This window comes from Thermobia domestica, chromosome 7 (assembly GCF_964235325.1).
Source record: "Thermobia domestica chromosome 7, izTheDome1.hap1.1, whole genome shotgun sequence".
NCBI lineage: Eukaryota > Metazoa > Arthropoda > Insecta > Zygentoma > Lepismatidae > Thermobia > Thermobia domestica.
In genome coordinates this window covers 165223427-165244773 of record NC_137460.1, presented here as the reverse complement: position 1 = coordinate 165244773, position 21347 = coordinate 165223427, and the positions used below count along the sequence as shown (strand labels likewise).

Here is a 21347-nt window from a genome sequence, read left to right as displayed (position 1 = left end):
GGGGGGGCGGCTACAATGTACAAAGCAAAAAATGTGTTGCTGCTAGTGTTTTTCAGGCCTAAAAGAAAGGAAAATTTTGGTTTCCTTCTGGAAATCTAAAAACGCTATTTTATCTTATTTATTTATTATTATTATTATTATTATTATCCATAAATTATATTCAAGATAGTTTTTATTATGCTTAATCAAGAACTACTGCCCGGGACCAAACGCTATACTTTTGTGCATAACTATAAAAATAACCAGAAAGTTCTGTCCCTTTTCGTGGAGGTCTGTGTTCAATTGGACCTCACACCGTGAGTTGAATGCGAGTGGAGATAAGGCGAACGTCAGTTGTGGGTGTGGGTATATCCAGCATACTACCTGGTTGTGGCCATTCAGATACACAGTGAACTTGCGTAAAGACAGAGGGAACATGGGACATCCACAGAGCGTCATAAGAGCATGTATGCTGAACGAGTTCAAATGGAGGTCAAACGCCGCTGTAGCGGGACAGAAAATATGCCAGGCCTTTGTTGAGGGTGTCGTGACGACGCGGACAGTGCAGCGATGGTTTAACCAGTTTAAGGACGATGACCAAACACCCGAAAACACCACATGCCAGAAGACCAACACATGTACGTACAAAGAGGAACTGGGACTACAATTCAGTGTGTGGAGAAACCAATCGGCAGCACATCCATCAAGTTGGGAAGCACTACAAGTTGGGTTTCACATGTTTTGACTCCGGGCCAGAAGGCAACGCGGCAGTCGCATGGGTTTATTTACTGTTTCGGAGCCATTTCTGAACAGGGCGTTGACATGTGATAAAAAGTGGGTCCTATACAAAGCTCCACGGCGCCGTCATCATTGGTTAGCATCCCATGAACCGATTTCAAAACAGCCGAAACCAGCACTGTACCAGATGAAGGTCCTTCTGTGTGTTTGGTGCATCGTGCATCGGGAACTGCTACCAGCTGGTCAGAGTATCAATGCAACTGTGTAGTGTCAGCAGTTGAGCTGTGCTCAACAAAAACTCAAAACTCTGGAGCCATCACTTCTGAATTGCAAATGGGTCCTCGTTTACGGGACAACGCTAAGTCCCACGTGGCTAGGATGACTCTGGACACCATTCTCCGCCTTGGATGGGAAACAATATTGCAACCACTATATTCCCCGGGTATTGCACCGTCCGATTATTACCTGTTCCATTCTTTGGACAATCACCTTAGAGGCCGCCAATTCAAATCCCTAGTAAAAGTCCAAAATGCACCAGATACCTTCTTCGTTTCACGGCCCACCATCTTCTACCGCGATGAATTCCATGGCCTTCAGGAACGTTTTCAGAAGGTCGTCGATGTTGATGGGGACTATTTTTGATCTTCCAGGTTAGGTGACGTATCGATGTTCGAAGGTGGTGGGTGAAAAAGCAACAAAACTTTTCTTGGTTACCTTTTTATTTAAATTTAAGACCTTGTATACAGAACCTATGTACACAAGATTGATTTTCTTTAAATTTCACTTAATTTCTTTATAGTTTCCTGACAAAAATATTTATTTATTATTCGTGACTTAAAAAAAAACAATTATTTTATTACACTGAGTAGAAATAAAAGAGAGCGAATGAAATCCAAACTGAATAAAAACATTGTTTCTCACCAAATTTTCCATTCTCTGTCTTTTAAAATACTTGTTAAAGCATATAAAAATATAATGTACTTACAAATCAGTTTAGTACCTTTGTTTTATTGCTGTATTTATAATATCTTGTTTAAATGTTTGTCTTTAAACTGTCAAATATAAATCGCAGTAAATTGTGTAATCTGCTGTCACAAAAATGTATCCTATTTTTCGATCGGTATGGAAAAACAATATTTCTCCACACTATTTTACCGTATATTATTAATTGTCAATAACTTTGTTACTTTTAAATGAAGGAAGCGAGATAATTTTACTATGATGTTTTTAAAGCTGGTCATTTGGGGGGGGCAGGAAACCATTTGGGGGGCCTGGACCCGATGGCCCCCCCTTAGCTAAACCCCTGAGTTTAAGGTCCCTCGATTCTGCTTCGAGGCTAAGGGATATGGTGACCATGAGAAATGAATGAAATGGTGGAATGAAGAAAGTGGTAGGAAACAGGAGAACCCCGAGAAAACCCACTACACGGCGTTTCTCCACCACAAAGCCTACTTAACACAAGCTGGGATCGAACCATGGACACCATGCACCAGAGATGAATTCTCTACCACTGAGCTACCGCGGCCCTGCTTGGGCTTGGTCGTCCATATCCAATCTTTCTTTTGACCAGGGACGGCGTTAAGGGTGGGCGAAGGTGGGCGACCGCCCACCCGATGGATGGTCTCGCCCACCCATCCGCCCACCCCAACAGAAGTAGAATAATGAAGGTGACCAGTGCGGGATTTAGGTTTGATGGGGCCCTAAGCTATTGAAGATAATGGGGCTCTTTGTATTTCTAGCTTTCTTTTTCAGCGACAAAATTTCGCCTTTTTCATTTGAATATATGCTATATGGTAATTTATGGACCTAATACATATCTAAGTACGTTTTCGCATATATTTCGTTATCTTAACTTACTGTTTTGAATACATTACGGAAAAACTGTAAAATTTATAAAATTAGCGGTAGTTTAATTTGGTCCCAATAAAGCCCCTTGCCGATCTTCTCTGTTTTCTTTTTGCACCAACTATGATCAACGCTCCACGCCATGCTTCTACAATATGTGGAGGCCGCATCATTTCTCATTTCAAGTTGTTTCTAGTCAGTTGGGTAAAGTTTGAAACGTTTCCAGGGATCCGATGTAAGTAAATACAATCTGAATATCATCCAGGGTAGGTAATTACTGCCTGAAGCTCAACTAATCGTGTAAGCTTTTTCCAGGCCAGGTTACTAGAGTAACTCAAAATGGAATGCAACTTTTGAAGATTACACAAGGTGTAATACGACACAAATTCGCTGGAAGCAGAGGCGAATCTAGAAGGTTAAAACTGGAGGAGGGGCAACTAAAACCCAGATTATGATAGATATATTGTGAGTTTACTATAAACTTTCAAAAGTGTGTAAGTAATGGCTTCAATAATTTCTGTCACTCAAAAAACTGGGGGCTTAGACCTCTCCGGCCCCTGGTTAGATACGCCTCTGGCTGAAAAACCTGTTGCAATAAAATTATTATAAGTCCTATAAATGTAGGTAGCATCTTTTTACTGCGACGTGAAAAGATGTTGGTACCTTGCCTTGCTATGTAGTAACTAGTGCCGATAACCTAATGCATTCAGTCTGCTGCATACTAACTTACACAACGTAAATTCGGGCAGTTCTGAACGTAACAATACATAAAATACTGTTAATATATACAAACGAACGACTCATATGCCTATAACGAATGGATGAAATCACTATGATTCGTGCTCCTATCCTTTCCTTTAGTCAGGGGCGGATCCATTCTGAATGTTTGGAGAGGCAGTCGCTCGAAGTCAATAGGTTTTACTTTACGTTTATAATACAAAGGTGAAAATTCTTAGGATTGGTTTTATTTTTAAAATAAAAAATATTCAATTCTGGGGGCGATCGCCCCCTGGATCCGCCCCTGCCTTTAGTGATCCATTATTGCACTCTATAGATCACTATATGAGCTCCTCCGTGGCTAAGCGGTTAGCTTACGCACGTTTGGAGTGGGAGACCCGGGTTCGATTCCTGGAGAGAGCTCATGTGGTTCGGATTCCACGTTAATCAGTAGATTCCGTCTCATATAGCCTCGCTGCTGAAAGGGACATTAAATTCAAAATCAACTCAACTCTATAGATCACTTTGAAAATCAGTGCCAAGTTCTGAAAGTTATGAAAATACTTCTGCACACTACTTCTCATACTTACTTACGTACAGCGAAATATCTATAATTTCGCAATATAAAGATTATTGCCGCTTAGGGCTGTAATTCCAATATATTTTACTATTATTTCGCCAGCTTGTCGTTTCATGTCTTCTTATGCATCCACTGTTACCAGACTCAATTTCTTGTCGAATTCCAAACAGTACGTGAAAGGGTAGTACTAGAGTTCTATCCGCATACAAGATACTGTATCACTTATGCTGTGAAGTCTTATTAAAATAGTTAAGTGTAATGGCTGTAAAACAGGGTCCCGATTACAAATGGGGCTCTGAAACAAGATCCCCATTACAAGCGGAGTTGGGAAACGAGGGCTCCATTATAAGCGGGGCTGGGCAACAGAGATCCCATTACAGGCGGTTTGGAAAACAGGGCCCTATTACTTGCTTTATGAGAGCTTAATACATAATAGTACAGAACACCGTTGTTGTATGTGCGTTTTATCTTGCTTGCTTTTTCATATTATTTGGAAATGACTACAGCCATTTTTCTTTAAATTTTTTTGGGGCCACCAAGCTTATACGTAAATCCGGCACTGAAGGTGACATCCTATACTTCAAAAGCAATAGGTAGGTTCTAGGACTCTGTTTAACTCTGCAAGGAACAATTATTTTAAGACAGATACTTATAGTAATATAATGATGACAAAAGTCGTGATAATTGAATTAAAGTTTAACACACACATACACAATCGTGCTATTGAAACGCAGTGTATGTACTGCACTGAAAAAAAAAAGTATATTTTAAAAAGCCGACTAAATAATGGACAGGTGGCCAGTATTGTCTATTGTCTCATTTCAGAAAGAGAGGGAGGGGAATAGTGCTTTGTGTCGGCGCGATAGCTTCTTATAAAAGGGTTGCAACTTGCAGTTGTTTACAGCAATGTACCAATTACCACATGTCTTATCCGTGTGGCATTAAACAGATTTGAAAAAACCCTTATTACAGCATTGTTGAGTTGATCTCTATTGCGTTCAGAAGTCTCAGTGTTCGGTGCTTGTTCAGCTAATATGTCGAAAAAACTTATCAGCGATCTCTTCTCAGGCTCAGTGTTTTCCTTGTGTTCAAAGAAACGCTATTTTCAAACCGTTGACGTTAGTGATAATTCTTCTTCAATAGAGAAAAAGACAAAAATACAAATACATGTGACAACCAGGATTCTCAATTTGAAGTGTTCGATTACGAAGAAAGTGAAAATGAACTAGATGCTGGAGAGAGCGAAGATGACAGTATTGCTTCTGAATATACTGATTTATACTTTTTGTCTCTTGCTTTCTTGTAATAAATCCCTCAAAGATAAAAATGTTTGCAGTAGCCTATTTTATCCTTGGTTTACTTTACCTACTTGTTGTGTATTTTATGTTAATAACGAAAAGTAGAGTATTATCTGTTAGTCTGTGTTGTTGGAACCTTCTTTCATTTCTATGCATTCATGTACTCTCATGTCCAAAATTATTGTCGCATGTCTATAAATATGTTGTTGTAAGAATATAATTTGATAACGAATTCGCCCGGTATTTCTTATAACGTTAATATGTGTATAATTAGCAAAGACAAGTATGTGGCAAATTTCATGTGAAAAGAGCAGCAAATAACAACAATAAAACAAAAATAAAACTTTCTTGTCCATTTAGCGACATTTTGTTTTACTCATTTTAATTTTCGTATTTATAATTCTTTTCCTATGAAATTCACCACAAATATACATTACCGGATTATACACATAGTATCAGTATTAAAAGTACCCTCCAAAAGCATTATCAAATTATATTCTTACAAGAAGGCAGTTATAGATATGCGACAATCATTTTGGACATGAGTGTACATTCTTGGAGGGAGAGGAGTTAAAGCTATCTTGAACTTCATCGACTACACAGTACACACCGTTATTATTGCTTAAAAAAAAAAAAAAAAAAAAAAAAAAAAAAAAAAAAAAAAAAAAAACTGGAAGTAGAGGTTGTGTGTCTGCCACGCGGAATTCTGTAGGTCGAGCCTATAGCCCATCCTAAGTCCTGCATTTCTCCAGTCCCACCAGGCGAATGCCGGAATTGTACCTTCTATAAGGCCAAGACAGCTGTTTTCCACATCCTTGTTTCTCCCCGATTTCGGTCTGAGCCTTAGCTAACTAAAGACTATAAAAATTGAAACTTAATTATTGTGAAAAAATGTTTACATTGCCCAGTTCTCATTTTCATTGTCCGCCCACCCAGGAACTAGGTCCGCCTCTTTCCGCCCACCCCATCAAGCGTTCCTGCCGCCGTCCCTGCTTTTGGCCTTGCTTAAACAACTTCTAGTTTTGTTCTAAATCCAGACTCCATATTGGCGTAGATATTAATATTACAGTCGGTTGGTAAAATCAATCTTCCACATTTAAAAATTAAAGTACACACAAGTACAAAAATAAGCATTTACCATAAAAACACTAGCTGCAAGTGTTCAAAATACATTTATGGCTTCTATAAAATCAATTGAAAATTGCTATGTTTAATTACGCAGGTATTGTAAAACAGCAGTTTTCGACTCCAGCCGAGTTTAAGCTCAACCTAAACTTAGTTGACCAAAGTGAACTGACCCGACTGACCCGACCCGATAACCCGACCCGATTGACCCGACCCGAATAACCCGACCCGACAACCCGACCCGACCCGACTCGGGTCGGGTCGGGTCACGGGTCCAGTAGGGTCAACCCGACCCGTTTGAGAGCACTAATCTTAGGAGAGAAATTAGCTATAAACGGGGATTTTTAAATATCTTTTTCCCAATTTGGGCGAAAATTTCCCGCCTTAAATGCATAACAGATTAATTTGACTGACGCAGTTGGAAATATTGATTTATTCCGAACAAAACTAGGTATGAACCATGATCCTACAATAAATAGACATGACGCAATAGCTAATTGAGTGAGTCTACAAAATGCCTCAAAAACCCCAAAATTTAAAAGGGTTAATTATTCTAATCCCGCTCAAAGCATTAGTTTTACGAATTGTACTTTTACCACTCATTTCATTGTAATTCATTTATCGTCACTGCTTTTAGACGTAACAGTCAATAATACAATGCAATACGATCTGCCAGGACAAAGTTTGTACTGTGTTTCACATGTAAAGCATCACGGGCCAGGTGCGCGATATTCCGCATGGTGTTGCCGGATTGCGGACTTCCCTTTTCCTTCTCGCTCTTCCTCCAGTTGAGATTATGACATACATTGGCAACATTATTCACAATGTAAACATACTATTCCAGGAAACTCACGAATTTTCACTGTGCATCCTAGCAGTATATACAGCAACTAAATTAATTACCTGTTAACTTTTCCAGTGGATATGCTAAACACTCGTCTTCAACACTACTTTAACTATCGTCTCTGTCAGTTAATATTTCGCCATTGTCTGAATCTGAGTCCTGTAAATTTTTTATCATGGGCTAAACAAAAAATGTAAACACAAAAAATTATTCTTCGAGCTTGACTTCGTAGCACCTTTAAAAAAAAAAGAAAAAGAAAACTCCGCACTTGTACTCTGTTTGCTTAAAAACATTGTCAACTATAATTTTGGACAACAAACGAACTACCACGAAAGAAAGCAACCCAGACACTGTTCTGCAACCCAGAATTCTGTTTATGCTAGAAGAGAAGTTACGTTCCTACACAACTAGTTCCTTTGTTTCCTTATCAGTTTTCATAAGTAACACTCTTGGGCTTGGTGTAGATATCACAAAAGCAATCCGTCTGATTCCTAAGCAACTTGATATACTCGAGTTTAAGGGTGCCCATCAAGGGGGGGGCAAGATGGGGCGCTCGCCCCCTAGAGGAAATCGTACTTCAGAATATCGAAAATCCAATAGAAATTTTACATTAGTTACAGCAAAATTCGAAACTATTTTTGAAACGTCCCTTATACTTGCCCTCCCCCCGGAAACCACAACATGGGCGCCCTTGCTCGAGTTTGTTTTGGGTTACGATAATTTATGACACCATTCAGACGCCTGGTGCTTTTGAATACCTTGTAGAAGAAAAAAGAGGATATAAAAGTTGCACATAATACGGTAGTGAAACGTGAAAGAAAAAGAAAAAAGAAAAAGAACATGCTGCGTTTCTTCTGTCGAATAAGGAAGAATCTATCTATCTTGAAGTAAATTTCAAAACAATATTACAAACTTCGCATACTTCGTTCTTACGATTTTATATATATATATATATATATATATATATATATATATATATATATATATATATATATATATATATATATATATATATATAGGGATGGCCAAAATTTTCCGGAATCCGGATTCCGGAAATTTTGTTTTCCGGAATCGGAAAATTTACTTTCCGGAATTCGGAAAAATTCCGGATTTGGGAAAAATTCCGGAATTCAGATATATAAATTCCGACATTCGGAAAAAATCCGGCTTCCGGAAAAATTCCGGAATTCAGATAAATTCCGACATTCGGAAAAAATCCGGAATTTAGATTCCGGAAAGTAAAAATTCTGGAATTGGCCATCCCTAGCTAGTAGCTGTTAAAAGAGAAACACAATAATGAATATATATACTGAATTAGTTTCTTGTAGTTGGATATGTCTTTATCACTTACGTAGACAATTGCTACTGCAGTTATTTACTGCTTTATGAGGAAGGTCTTATTTTCACACACAAAAAAGTCGCCGCTATGTCTCAAACATTATCGCGTTTCCACCTCCAGCTGCTCCAAAGCACTGCAAACTACTTTTTAACCAGGCGAAAGGCAGTGAAGGAAAATAAATCTCAACAAATATTCTAATAACATTCGCTTATTGTCAACATACCTACAGTGAACGCAGAAAGTGTTCGTACACCGTGCATACTTTATATTGGAAACAGCTAGCATGAGAACGGGAGGTGGAAAATATATATATAACCAGAATTAAGACTACACATTTATACATTTTATTTCTATATACAAGAGAAAGGCCAAACAAAGACAATCACTGTTTTGTTCAGAAGAAAAAAGAGAATTCCTTTTTTGTAAACGAAAAAAGTCACCGTACACTTATGATTGAATTAATGCTTATAAAGTATATTACGTTATTTAATATTTTGTGGGATTACCCTGTGCGTTAATGATTGTCTGTAGTCTTCGTGGCATTGATTTCACCTGTAGTAGTTCGTAGTTCTGTAGCTTCGGGACTGATTATGTCCCATTCTTCTTGAATAGCTTTTCTTAGGCCTTCTTTGGTAGAGAAGCTGTGCCTTCTGATTCTTGTCTCCAGAACAGACCATAGATGTTCTATGGGGTTCATGTCTGGGGATTGGGGAGGTGTGCGAAGCTGTTTCAAGGTATTATAGAGTAGCCACAATCGAGTATTTTCCGCTGTATGTTTGGAGTCGTTGTCTTGCTGAACAATAAATTGTTTTCTGCGCACTAGTATGGAGATTTTCCTTTAATATGTTAATGTATACTTTGTGGATCATCACTCCATCGATAAAGTGGAGACGACCCACTCCTGAGGCACTCATACAACCCCAGGCGAGCACGGACCCTCCTCCGTGTCTTACTTTAGGGACGAGATTTTGAGGATTCATCTATGTATTCACCTTGCGCCATACCATACGCCTCCCATTGGATTCGATAAGATTAAATTTACTTTCGTCCGAAAATATGACCCTATTCCAGAAAGAAGCCTGATCCCTTATCTTTATGCTCTTTTTCAAACTTTAGTATCTTTATACGATTTGTCTTGTTCACCCATAACATTTTCCTGGCTATCTCACCATGATACCCTGCAAATATTCCGCACTGTACTGGCTGATACTTTAACACCGCGTGTTTCCAGATCCATTGCCAATTGCACAGCACTACTTTTCGGAACCTTTTTTTTTTTTTTTTTTCTCTAATAATGTAACGTTTATCTTGTACACTCAACACTCTTGGTCTTCCAGTTTTTTTTTTTTTTTTTTTTTCGCACAGTGATAGAAACATTATACATCGCAATTATTGTTTGTACTGTTGAACGAGGCCTGTCTGCAAGGTTTGCTATCTTTCTCATGCAATTTAATAATTACTTTTCTTGTCTCCTCATTTGTTTCTGTTCGGTTGCTTCCCATTTTGACAGCCCACCGTGCAGTTTTTTCACTCCTATTCACAACCTAACTCATTCTGTTATTCGTCATGCTATACAGAGGTGTATACTTCGGTGAATACTAGTGAATCCCAGTTGTGGTATCTTTGTTTCGTATTCGTACGTCAGGTGTACGATCTCTTTTTGCGTCTACTCTATACACTTTCTACAGAATTTATTTACTTTCTGACCATTAAACTTGTCTTTGTGGTTCTTTATTGATATATTCATAAAGCTTAGTTTTCATTATTCATATTGTGTGTGTTATTACACTTCTTAAATTTTCTGTTTCTTTTTCGCAGGCATTCTCGTTTCAATAACATAGGTGTACGAACACTTTCTGCGCTCACTGTATGTACAGTAAATACAAATTTACAATTTTTGACTTTACGAAGTATACAATGTAATTGTTCAATAATTAACATAAGCAGGCATTCATTAATATATTAATATAATAATTAATAAAACTAATAAGCGGGTGATTGATGACTCAGTGGTAGAGTTTTCATCTATGGTATTCTAACCCAGGACATGTGGGTTTTTGATGGCTAATTTTGTGTTCGAAAATTTTTCCGGTGGTAGGCCTACTCTTGGTTTCCTTTCTTATATTTGTTCCATCATCACTCATTAACGAATTTAGTTTATCAAAACTCTATAGCCATATATTCATTCTGTCCGTCAGTGAAACAAACAGTCTCAAGAACTATCTGATGGATTACCATCAATTTTGGCCACGATGTACAGAGTCAATAGTTAAGAATCGAGTTCCCTGATGAATGTAATATTCAAACCGGAAGCGGTACAAATCAACCATTTCCGGTTTTAACGTTAATCATTATATAGTAAATATGGTAATAGATAGCGAGAAGCGGTTTCCAGTAATCGACATATATAACATTCATGTAGATAGAATGTTACCCAATTTGTGCATCTGCTGAAAATAATGAGCTTTGGTATTTAGAGAGCATTTTCCGCTTTAGAAAATGTGTGCTTGGTAAAGAATGTAGAGAATTAGCTGAGTCAGGCACGTAGCTAGAATATGGTAATAGGAAGGGGGGGGGGGTCTGTCACGAAATACTGTGGTTATTTCCAGGGGCTCAATCATTCTAAACTATTTTATTGGCAACATATATTGTTTCGTTTAGCCAAGATTTCTAATGGAGGGATGATATGAAATACTGTGGTTACACACCAGAGGCTCGATCAATCTAAATATTTTACTGACAACATACCCATATTGATTGGTTAGGACAATAAAATGAGGATATATTAGTAAGTATTTTAATAAGAAGCTATGAAGAAATCTCGAGTAAAAAAATATAAAAAAGTATTGAAAAAGATATACTCTTCCGAGGTCATTCGAACGGTGTCGAGAATTTTGCGTCTGGGAAATTTGCGCCCTACCTCAAGAACAGGGAAAATTGCGCCTGCGATGTACCTCCACCGGGAAGTTTGAGCCCTGCGAAATAAAAGAACCTATTGGAGCTTACGCATTTGCTCGGAGGGGCTGACATTATAGCATAAACAATCCTCCCCCCACAACCATGCCATTTGTGATTTATTTTCATTGTGGCTATATAAGGGGAGAATAAACTTCAATATAAGCCAAAAGAACACAACGGATCAACGCAATCGCTGCTTCTTCCAGAGATGATTTTGGGGGAACACTGGCCTCCCCAGAGCTCTCAGAGTGCCCCCTCGGAGGAGACCAAAATAATACGTCTATAATATTATAATAAATAGAATAGTACCAGCAGTGACCCCCTCCGGAATACTAAGTGTGCCCCCCGGAACATTTTTTCTGAAAGAACGACTGAACGCAATTGTGTGTTTGAAGTGTAATTCCAGCAAGTAAACACACTGTACATAGTTTTCTTGATAATATTACTGAACTGATTTTACATTCACTTTGCATTTTCTTTTCTATATTTTGTGTCCTAAAAAGCCAAACAACTCGCAAGGACTGTGAACAGAGATATCTGGGTAGAGCCAAACAGCCTTTTGTAAATTAAATTATACTCTTTGATTATATTAATAAATAATTATATATCAGTCATTTATACTTTTATTGTAAATTTTGTAGTATAATGAAAAATTGTATTTGTATGGATTGCCCTTTAGTGAACTAAAATTGTATTTTTTTTTATTTGTTCGGAATATTATAACGGATGGAGTAACTCACTGAGACGATGAGAGGCAAGCCTAGTTCAAGTGTGAGTGGAAGTTACTTTACACAATACAAAAATAAGTTGAATTGTAGGGCGCTAACATCCCAGTGCAAATATATAGCCGGCGCATTTTCCCCTCTTTTTGCGGTAGGGCGCAATCATCCCAGTGCAAATATATTGCGAGCGCATTTTCCCCTCTTTTTGCGGTAGGGCGCAATCATCCCAGTGCAAATATATTGCGAGCGCATTTTTTCCTATTTTTTTGGTAGGGCGCAAATTTCCCGGGCGCAAAATTCTCGCATTCAAGGAAAATATAATGTCCGTGAAGTTGACAAGCCACTTATGTCAGACTCCAATTTCGACTTTAAACGTCGCTAGTGCTATGTTAGTGTTCGATAGTGGCGTTAGTGTTCGATAGCGACAAATCATTAGTACTCCACAGATAATGTGTGCTTTTTAAATAATGGATATGTCTTCTAACTGCATGCCAACACGCCCGCTTCTAAGAATAATCTCAAAAATGAGGTTAACCGTTAGAGCAAGTAAGTGCTCATTAGTGCCATTAACATTAGCGTTAATACCTCCATCGTACGGCCCTTTGAGTATGTTTGCTAGAGTCTCAATGCGTCCTTATATTCTCGCGAACATTCTGACATGCCCAAGTTAGTTACTTTTTTTTTTTTTTTTTTGCAACTATTGTTTATCTGTTATTGTTTATTGCTAGTCTGTAGAGTAGTCCTTACATTAATATGCCATTGTCCTTGATAATCATTGCGTATTTACAAGCAGTTTGTTATCACTGTTAGAAGATATCAAAAAACAACAGATAAAATCTACCACTTAACGGTTCATATTTTTCTTTTACAGTACATAAACGATTAATAATAATAATAATAATAATAAGACTATTCCAGCATAAAAGTTATCAATTGCATCACACTGGCAACAAGCGACGCATATTTTAACTTCATAAAAATTCGTTTCTCACGATTTTCTGGAAAACTACGTATGATAACATCTTCATTATGTCAAGTTGTTTATCTCAGTGTGATATATGTCTTACCTCTGGACAATATCACAGTAAAACAAAAATTAAATATTAGGAGTACATCGTACTTTTGGACTACATCTCATTAACCATGGGAAGATTGAGTAGTGTATACTTTAGGATGTAAGTTTCAGCTTAACTTGCATCATACATTCTTAGGATTACAAAAAGGAAATTTGTCCGTTTGCATTTGAACAAAATTCTTAGGATTACAAAAAGAAAAAAATATTTTTTCCGAATTCCGGATTTTTCCGAATTCCGGAATTTTTCCGAAATTTTTCCGAATTCCGGAATTTTCCGATTTTACTTTCCGGATTCCGGAAAGTAAAAATTCCGGAATTGGCCATCCCTAATATATATATATCGCAGTATAAGTCAGCGTGCAGCACTGCTTGTCGCGAATTGTCAACATCGCTCAAAGCCAATTGGGCTCCGCGTGAAGCCAACTCAAGGCAATGCCGCTTGTCATTTGAAACACACAATAAGCGTTCAATACAGTTCTACTACTTATTAATATTTTATAAAACAGATGTACAGCTATAATGGCTATAGTCAAATCCTAAATGTCTAAAGCAAGTTAAAAAGACTATTTAACTAAATCTTTCGGAAATGTTAATACAGCACTCGATGCATGGGAAAGCTTATCTTCTTATGGCTACGTTCGTGAATATGTTTTAGGCGCGCACTCCATGCTTCACTGCCAGTGCGTATCTGACTGATGACTTGGCATTCACTGGCACAAGGGTATAAAGACCAGCCAAAACAACACAGCTGGCGTACAAAAGAAGTAGACGGAGAAGAACGTATGGTTGAAGGTACATGGACGGAACTACACATGAGGGGAAGGAGGTGAGGGGACTAGTGGTTGTACAGTAACAATGAAGAATACAACTAAAGAAAGAAATTTAGATATGTAAGGGCAAACAGCGTTAGAGCTATGTACTTGTAACACGCAAGTTGTAATCACAAAGCGAAGAAACTCATTCTGTCAATCACGATAACTGTAGTATATGTTCTACTAAATATTGCGACACACTTAACTTTCTCTGCTATCTGCTATTCGATAACTACGTATCTACGTACTACATGAGGTATTTATTTGTATGAGCTTTGTAAAAACTTTTTTCAAGAAATAATGAAACAAGCTTAGTGGGTTTTATTCGGTAAAATTTGGTTTTAGTACATTTTTTGTACGTATATTTAAAGCCGTATTTATACTTAAAACAACCTGTACGCAATTATGTACTATTGCACACATGATACTTTGAATTCTATTGCACACAAGGTGAATCTGTGAAGTCCCATCCGCATTTCGTAGGACACTTTACACCATTTATACTTGCTTATACTGTACTTCGATTCCTAGAAAGACGGAAATACACAATTTTGTGCATTAACAAACAAGTGGGTAAAAAAATCTATGTAGAATAAAATCCGCTGTTACACTCAGGATCCAAATCCCTTGGCCAGCCGTCCTGACTGAAGACATTTTTAGTTTCCTTCAAAACACGCCACACAAATACAGGAATACTACAAAGTCAGAAGTCAAAGACACCAGCAAGATAGAACTCTCTAGATAGATTTTGTAAATTTACAAGAGGACATGCCAACCAGCTCTACAACAACTGAGTTTTCAGTTCTTTCGGGCTGGTGTGGTCCACAATCAGTGCTGTTAAAATTACTCGAATAATTATTCCAAACTTCGTTACTCGAATAGTTTTTCCGTCGTTATTCGGATATTCAGAGAATACATTATTCGGATATTCGTATAATGAATTATTCGAATTTTAACAGCACTATTCCAAACTTTGAAACAGATCGATGTGAATTCGTAGTAGGCCGGTCGATTGAATCGATTGTTCCCAATTTTTCCGTACAAATAATTTAACTTCAGAAACTCGTACGTTCGTCACCATCCGGTAGTCAGCGCTACATCAACCATCCCTTCTGTTTCATAGTTCATATTAAGAAGGTACTATCAAGCATTCCGGTAGGTGGCAGCAGGGAATATCGGAGAGTATTTTAGAAAGAAACAGGGTGGGAACTCTCTCTCAACCATCATACAAAAGAACCGAAAAGGAGAAAGAGGTCCACCCACAAGTCCTCTCATTTTTCCAAGATCATCCTTTGTAATTAATTAATTTAATATGCGTTTCGAGCTAGCACTTTGCTTTTTCTTTCCTTTTGAAACCACTTTACTGACATTAAGCAACATGTATTACCGTGGCTACGTGCACTCTCTCACATTTGTTGGACAAATGCGACGATGACATTTCTGTCAATATCTTTGAGAACTAATCTGAATGACTTTCCCAACAAGAAAAAAAGCTATTCGCTTCTCCATTGTCAAAGAAGCAGTCTAGTGAACTGGTGAAGCGCTAAACGTCATTGGCACAGGGACCAAAATATACCAATATCATGGAAAACAAATTATGAACAGTGGCGGATCCAGAAAATTAGTTTGAGACGGCCTTCACTCGGACAAGTTTATTTTATATATATTTTGTATATATATTTTGTATGTATATATTTTGTATAATTTTGTATATATTTTGATTAACTAAATTGATTTCCTTTTTCTTTTGAGCATGTATATTATTATAAATATCCTAAATATAGGTGTATATACTACTACATTACTATTATGCAATTTCGTATATGAATTGACCCATGTAAATGTATACTTATTGAATGTTTATGAAATTCTGTCTTTATTAGTAAATGTAATTTATTATTGATAAAATATAGAACTATATATATATATATATATATATATATATATATTATATAATCATCCAATTTGAATGGGTCTCAGCCGAAAACCTGTAAATATTCCACTGATTACGTTTGGGATGATATTCTTGGGACATAAAGAGCAACCAAAGCAAATCAGTCCACGGGGATTTTTTTTCTGTTCCTGAGTTGGCATTTTTGTGGGACATATGCTAAACTATCAAAATGTGGTTCCTGTCCTGGTAGCAGAAAATACATAATTTCCTTTACAAATATCGATAATTCGCACTAAGCACTGGTACCCAGGGACTACGCTGGGGGATGGATTCTGGGGGTCAGTTTTGTGTAGGAAATGAAATGTATAAATACTTAAGGTCAAACATTGCACACAAACATTAATGTTCGTATGTTGAACATACTTTTTTTGTATGTTGTGCAAGACGATGACGCGTGTGGTTTGTGTCACTTATTGGATTCAAAACATTTAGTCTGAGGAAAGTTCCCTCGCTTTCCACTTTCGTTGTTCTACGTAGACCTACCGTTTATCCAGTGCCGGAATACCTTTACAAATGATATGATAATGGTAACCATTCATGCTGAACTATTGTATGCAGCAAAAGAGATTAAGTTTATAATAGTTGAAAAATACAGATTGCTTAGCCAATAATTAACCCAAACAACACTTGCATTTGGAAGTTTATATTATATATAAATATATACAACACAAATGGTAGAACAGGCAGTTTTCGAGGTGCTCCTCATTTCCCGAATTATTTACACTACTTTTAGTTCCTTGAGAAATTTAACAGCAGGATAATACTTGGCTTAAAAAACGAAATAATATATTTTACGCTCTTTTTTTTTTTTTTTTTTATCAAGGAGAGGAGGAGAGTCATTTCGCAGCACAGACTATCCAAACATTATTCTTTTTCAAAATGAAAATATCGTGACTAATTCATTAGTAAAAAGGGAAAACGGTAAGTATTCTTTCATTAAGTGCATACTAACAAATAAAATACTTACTTATGAAAGACAGTCTTTCAGCACAAAAACTCACTTGTAAGTCTCTTCGAGATGTACACTTACCTGAAAGAGAAAGAAAACTAAAGTTATGACATCAAAAAAACTTATATATGAAAGCATGCATAATAATTGCATCAATAAAAGCATATATATATATATATATATATATATATATATATATATATATATATATATATATATATATATATATATATATATATATATATATATATATATATATATATATATATATATATGGTCTAAACAAACAAAACAAAAAAAAACTGAAAATACTCGTAAAAGTGTGTGTTCGTAAAATCTTGATCAACGCACATTTCTGGGTTATCACGTTTCACTGCCGTATATTATTCATATTATATTCAGACCTAAATTACATTCATTACTCAAAGATTATGTTACAAAAACCATTTTTTTTATAAGTTAATGTTTCTTTTATGATTTTTTAATAGTTTATCATTGTTAGGCAATTGCAATCAAAGAAAAATCCTAAATATTGTTTCGTTTTAATGTTTACTATTAGGGATGCGCACGAGACGAGTCGAGACAGAATTTTCCTGACAAAATTCGAGTCGAGTCACAGCCCTTACAATAGAGAAATATACATTTTTCGAGTCGAGACATCACTTTTACAGCATATTTTCGAGACGAGACAGCCTCAAATCTTGTCTCGTGCGCATCCCTATTTACTATTGATAACATACATCGAAATGCCGTACTTTGTTTTAGGCACGGGGATCACATACACGCCACGAGAGGCATTTATTGCAATCAGAACTGTCTTTGGTATCTATTTATGTATAAATGGGCCAGAGCCAAAGTGGATTCTCATAATTCGTATCTTTATTCACGTTTCTTACTGATATGCAACGTTGTATTTCTTTCACTTGGACGAATAAAAGTCGCAGTGAACTAACTTGGACTAAATTAGTTCTTCTGTACTCTGCAGTAATTTGAAACTGTCCATATGTAATTCTGTGTAATGGTTTCACTTGTATAAGTGTTTATCTTTTTGTCCTTCTGAAACGACTGTTAACAATTATATTAACAAGCATGAAAAGAATAGTACAACGTATTTTTGTCAGGAGTCTTTCGTGAGTGAGTCGGCAGACGTATCGCATTTGTGGCCAATTAATCCCGGTTTCGAGTCCAAATGGATGACAATTTCTCTCGGGTGTAAGTTTTGGAGCGGTTTGGATCCTGCTTTAAGCTTATATGACCCCTTCCCGCATAACCCGGTTGTTGCATATAACACCAAGGCGAAACAATTATTTCTGCCCGTATATGTTATAAATACATAGAGGCAAATTATTTAAACAAAAAAAGTTTAAACCCCATAAAAGTTTTTTAAGTAAAAACAATGGTTTTGCCAACCCTGATTAGGGATGCGCACGAGACAAGATTTGTGGCTGTCTCGACTCGAAAATGTTCCGTAAAAGTGATGTCTCAACTCGAAAAATGTATATTTCTCTATTGGAAGAGCCGTGTCTCGACTCGAATTTTGTCAGGAAAATCCTGTCTCGACTCGTCTCGTGCGCATCCCTAACCCTGATCAATAATATGTTTTTTTTTTTTTTTAACTATAATTAGATAAGGCATGCACTCATATCAGAGGCGGGCTTGATGAAATCTTTCACCAAAAGCCATTGGTTACCCACCTTCCAAGAAAGGATTTGTAATCTTTCTTCTTATCACTGGCGCAAATCCCGGGGGATGAGGGGGACATGTCCTCTCCAATGTTGGAACTGGAGGGGATTGTCCCCCCAATAATCCGACTTGGAATGTGTTTTTTGGGGGGAAATGTGATGATTTGTGTCCGATTGACACAAAGAAAGTGAGAAGCATTTTGCCCGCCCCTGAGAATATAACGCAATGCGTGCAAGATGTTTGGGAGGCATCTCCATCGGTATGTACCGCTTCGTTACTGAGGATCACAACTTAAATTACAGCTGAAAGTTAATCGGATATGTAACTAAGGACAAAATCTCAGTAAACCTCATATTGTTATAACTCAGATTCTCATATAGCCTCGTTGCTGAACGGAACATTAAACCCAAAACTCAGATTGTCCTTGTCCACTCTCTGTTCCACTAAATGAATATTGGGATGGTACCTTCTGCATTGCTACGGCCGTTTGCTTGAAATATTCACTGTTAAAGAATGAAAATAAAAGAGTGTAGTTTGAGTTATTAAATAACAATATACTAATACTTCGTAAAAAAAAATGTTACGTCAAAAACTCTCGTCGAAAAGATGTTTTATCTGATATAGGTATCATGTCTTGGAGGTTATTTTGAAAACGGTGACCCATATGAACAATCTTTTTAGAAAGTGCTCTTTAGTTTCTATAGATTTATTGAACGAGGTATCACTCGCCCAACGTTTCCATTTAAAATTTTGAAGTTGGGCCTTGGACCCTCATGAAGGGCGACCATGTGAATCATCGCGACAATACCATTCGATGTGCCTCATGGCATTTCCTATTTGAGTTTTTGTTCGGTTCATTTATGTTCAACCATCCTCATATCAGTGGTACTGGAAGTTTTATTTGACACAAGCGCCATGTCATAGCGACCATTTTGAAAACTGTGACCCATATGAAGAATCTTTCGCCACGACGCTTATTTAGTTTTTAAAGATTAATCGGAACGAGGTATCACTCGCCCCATATTTCCATTTAAAATTTTAAAGCTGGGCCCTGAGCCCCCATGAAGGGCGAACAACGCGACAACATTGGACGTTCCCCATGCCACTTTCCAGTTTCACTTTTTGTTCCGTTCATTATCTCCAACCGTTTTCATATTAGTGGTAGTGGATGTTTTACCTGATACAGGCACCGTATCTTGGCTGCCATTTTGAAAACTGTGTCAGATAGGAAAAATCTTTTGCCACACCGCTGTTAAGTGTTTGGAGATCTATCGAACGAGATATCACACCCTATGTTTCCATTTAAAATTTTAAAATTAGGCTCTGGGCTCCCATGAAAGGCGGCTCTGCAGGGCACCGCGATAACACCATCAGCTATGCCCCATGGCATTTCCTATTTGAGTTATTTCCGTGGAAAGATTAAAATGGGCCACCCTGTATAGCAGTCTTTTTTTTTTTTTTTTTTTTTTACTTACGACTAGTGGTGGGCACAGAAACCGCTTTTTGGTTTCCGGTTATTAGGAAAACCGAAATCGGTTTTTGAAAATTTTTAAAAAAGGCTGTTTTTCGCCGAAATCCGTTGTTTCCACCGAAATTGGTTTTCTTCAAAGCCGGTTTAATTTATCCAAAACTAGTTCTGACCAGAATAGTGTTTCGTTGTTCACTTATTACTCAACAATTACATACTTATCACTCAACTATAACGGAGAAAACCGAACCGGTTTTGGAGAAAACCGAAACCAGTTTTGGCGAAACACCGAACCAGTTCTTTGAGAAAACCGGAACCGTTTCGGCGAAAAACCAAACCGGTTTATGTTAAATTGCTGGGTTTCATGAAACGTCATACAGGTCGTTCCATTCCAGACGAAACGAATGTTAGGAAAAATTACATGCCAAAGTGTAACGAGGACACAATAAGAAAAATAAGAGAGGAACTTTGGACTCAGAAAATTTTTGTTTCTATAGACAGACTAGTGATGTGGAGGAACGTTATATACTCAATATTATTGGGGCAATAAAAGCCGACGAACCTAGCAAAATATTTTTGCTAACTGGTGAAGTGTTGGAATCTGTCAACTATTTTACAATATGTAGACTTTTCGATAAATTCCTACTTTGGCCTGAAGGTGTCCAACATGACTATGTCTTTTTGTAACAGATGCTGCTCCATATATAATTAAGCCTGCTAATTCAATTAAATCGTAAAAATGTTTACAGTTATCTACTCAATGCTGAATAAGGTATGAGCTAAATTGTGTGACGATTACAAAATTCCTGAGTTAGTTTGTTGTATCACAGCTTATAAAATGTTTATATGTTGCTTAACTGGATATAGGCATATATATCTGTAATTCAAATATGAAATGCTTAGCTATTTACGAAATTGGTCAAAGTTTAATATTATTGTTTTTTTTTTTCAAAACCAAAGACACAAATGATCAATGGATTGCAACTGAAACAAAACTTTTGAAAATGAGTGAGAAATGGTAATTAAAATTCAATAGATATTCAAAAAATATCAATGTTTTAACGAAATAAACATTTTAAAAGAACTGCAAGTTTTAAGGTCAACTTTTGTGCATTTTAGGGTCATTTTACAGGAATTTTTGTGTCATTTTATAGGTCACTTTTTTTTTTTTTTTAGAAAATTTTAGGTCAACAAAATCCGGGCCTTATTATTATTATTATATTATTATTATTATTATTATTATTATTATTATTTTAAATGC

The 21347-nt window shown here is 36.8% G+C and overlaps 1 protein-coding gene across 12 annotated transcripts in view; it reads right to left on the bottom strand.

Annotated features, from left to right (window-relative positions):
* Positions 1–21347, bottom strand: part of exd (PBX homeobox extradenticle) — a 1150921-nt gene that overhangs the window by 861668 nt on the left and 267906 nt on the right. The window contains exon 2 of one of the 12 annotated variants that reach the window (XM_081765561.1): positions 16954–17016. The exons of the other annotated variants lie outside the window; for them this stretch is intronic. Within the exon in view, the coding sequence (XP_081621687.1) occupies positions 16954–17016 (63 nt within the window). The remainder of the gene's footprint in view (positions 1–16953; positions 17017–21347) is intronic. 12 annotated transcript variants of the gene reach the window in all.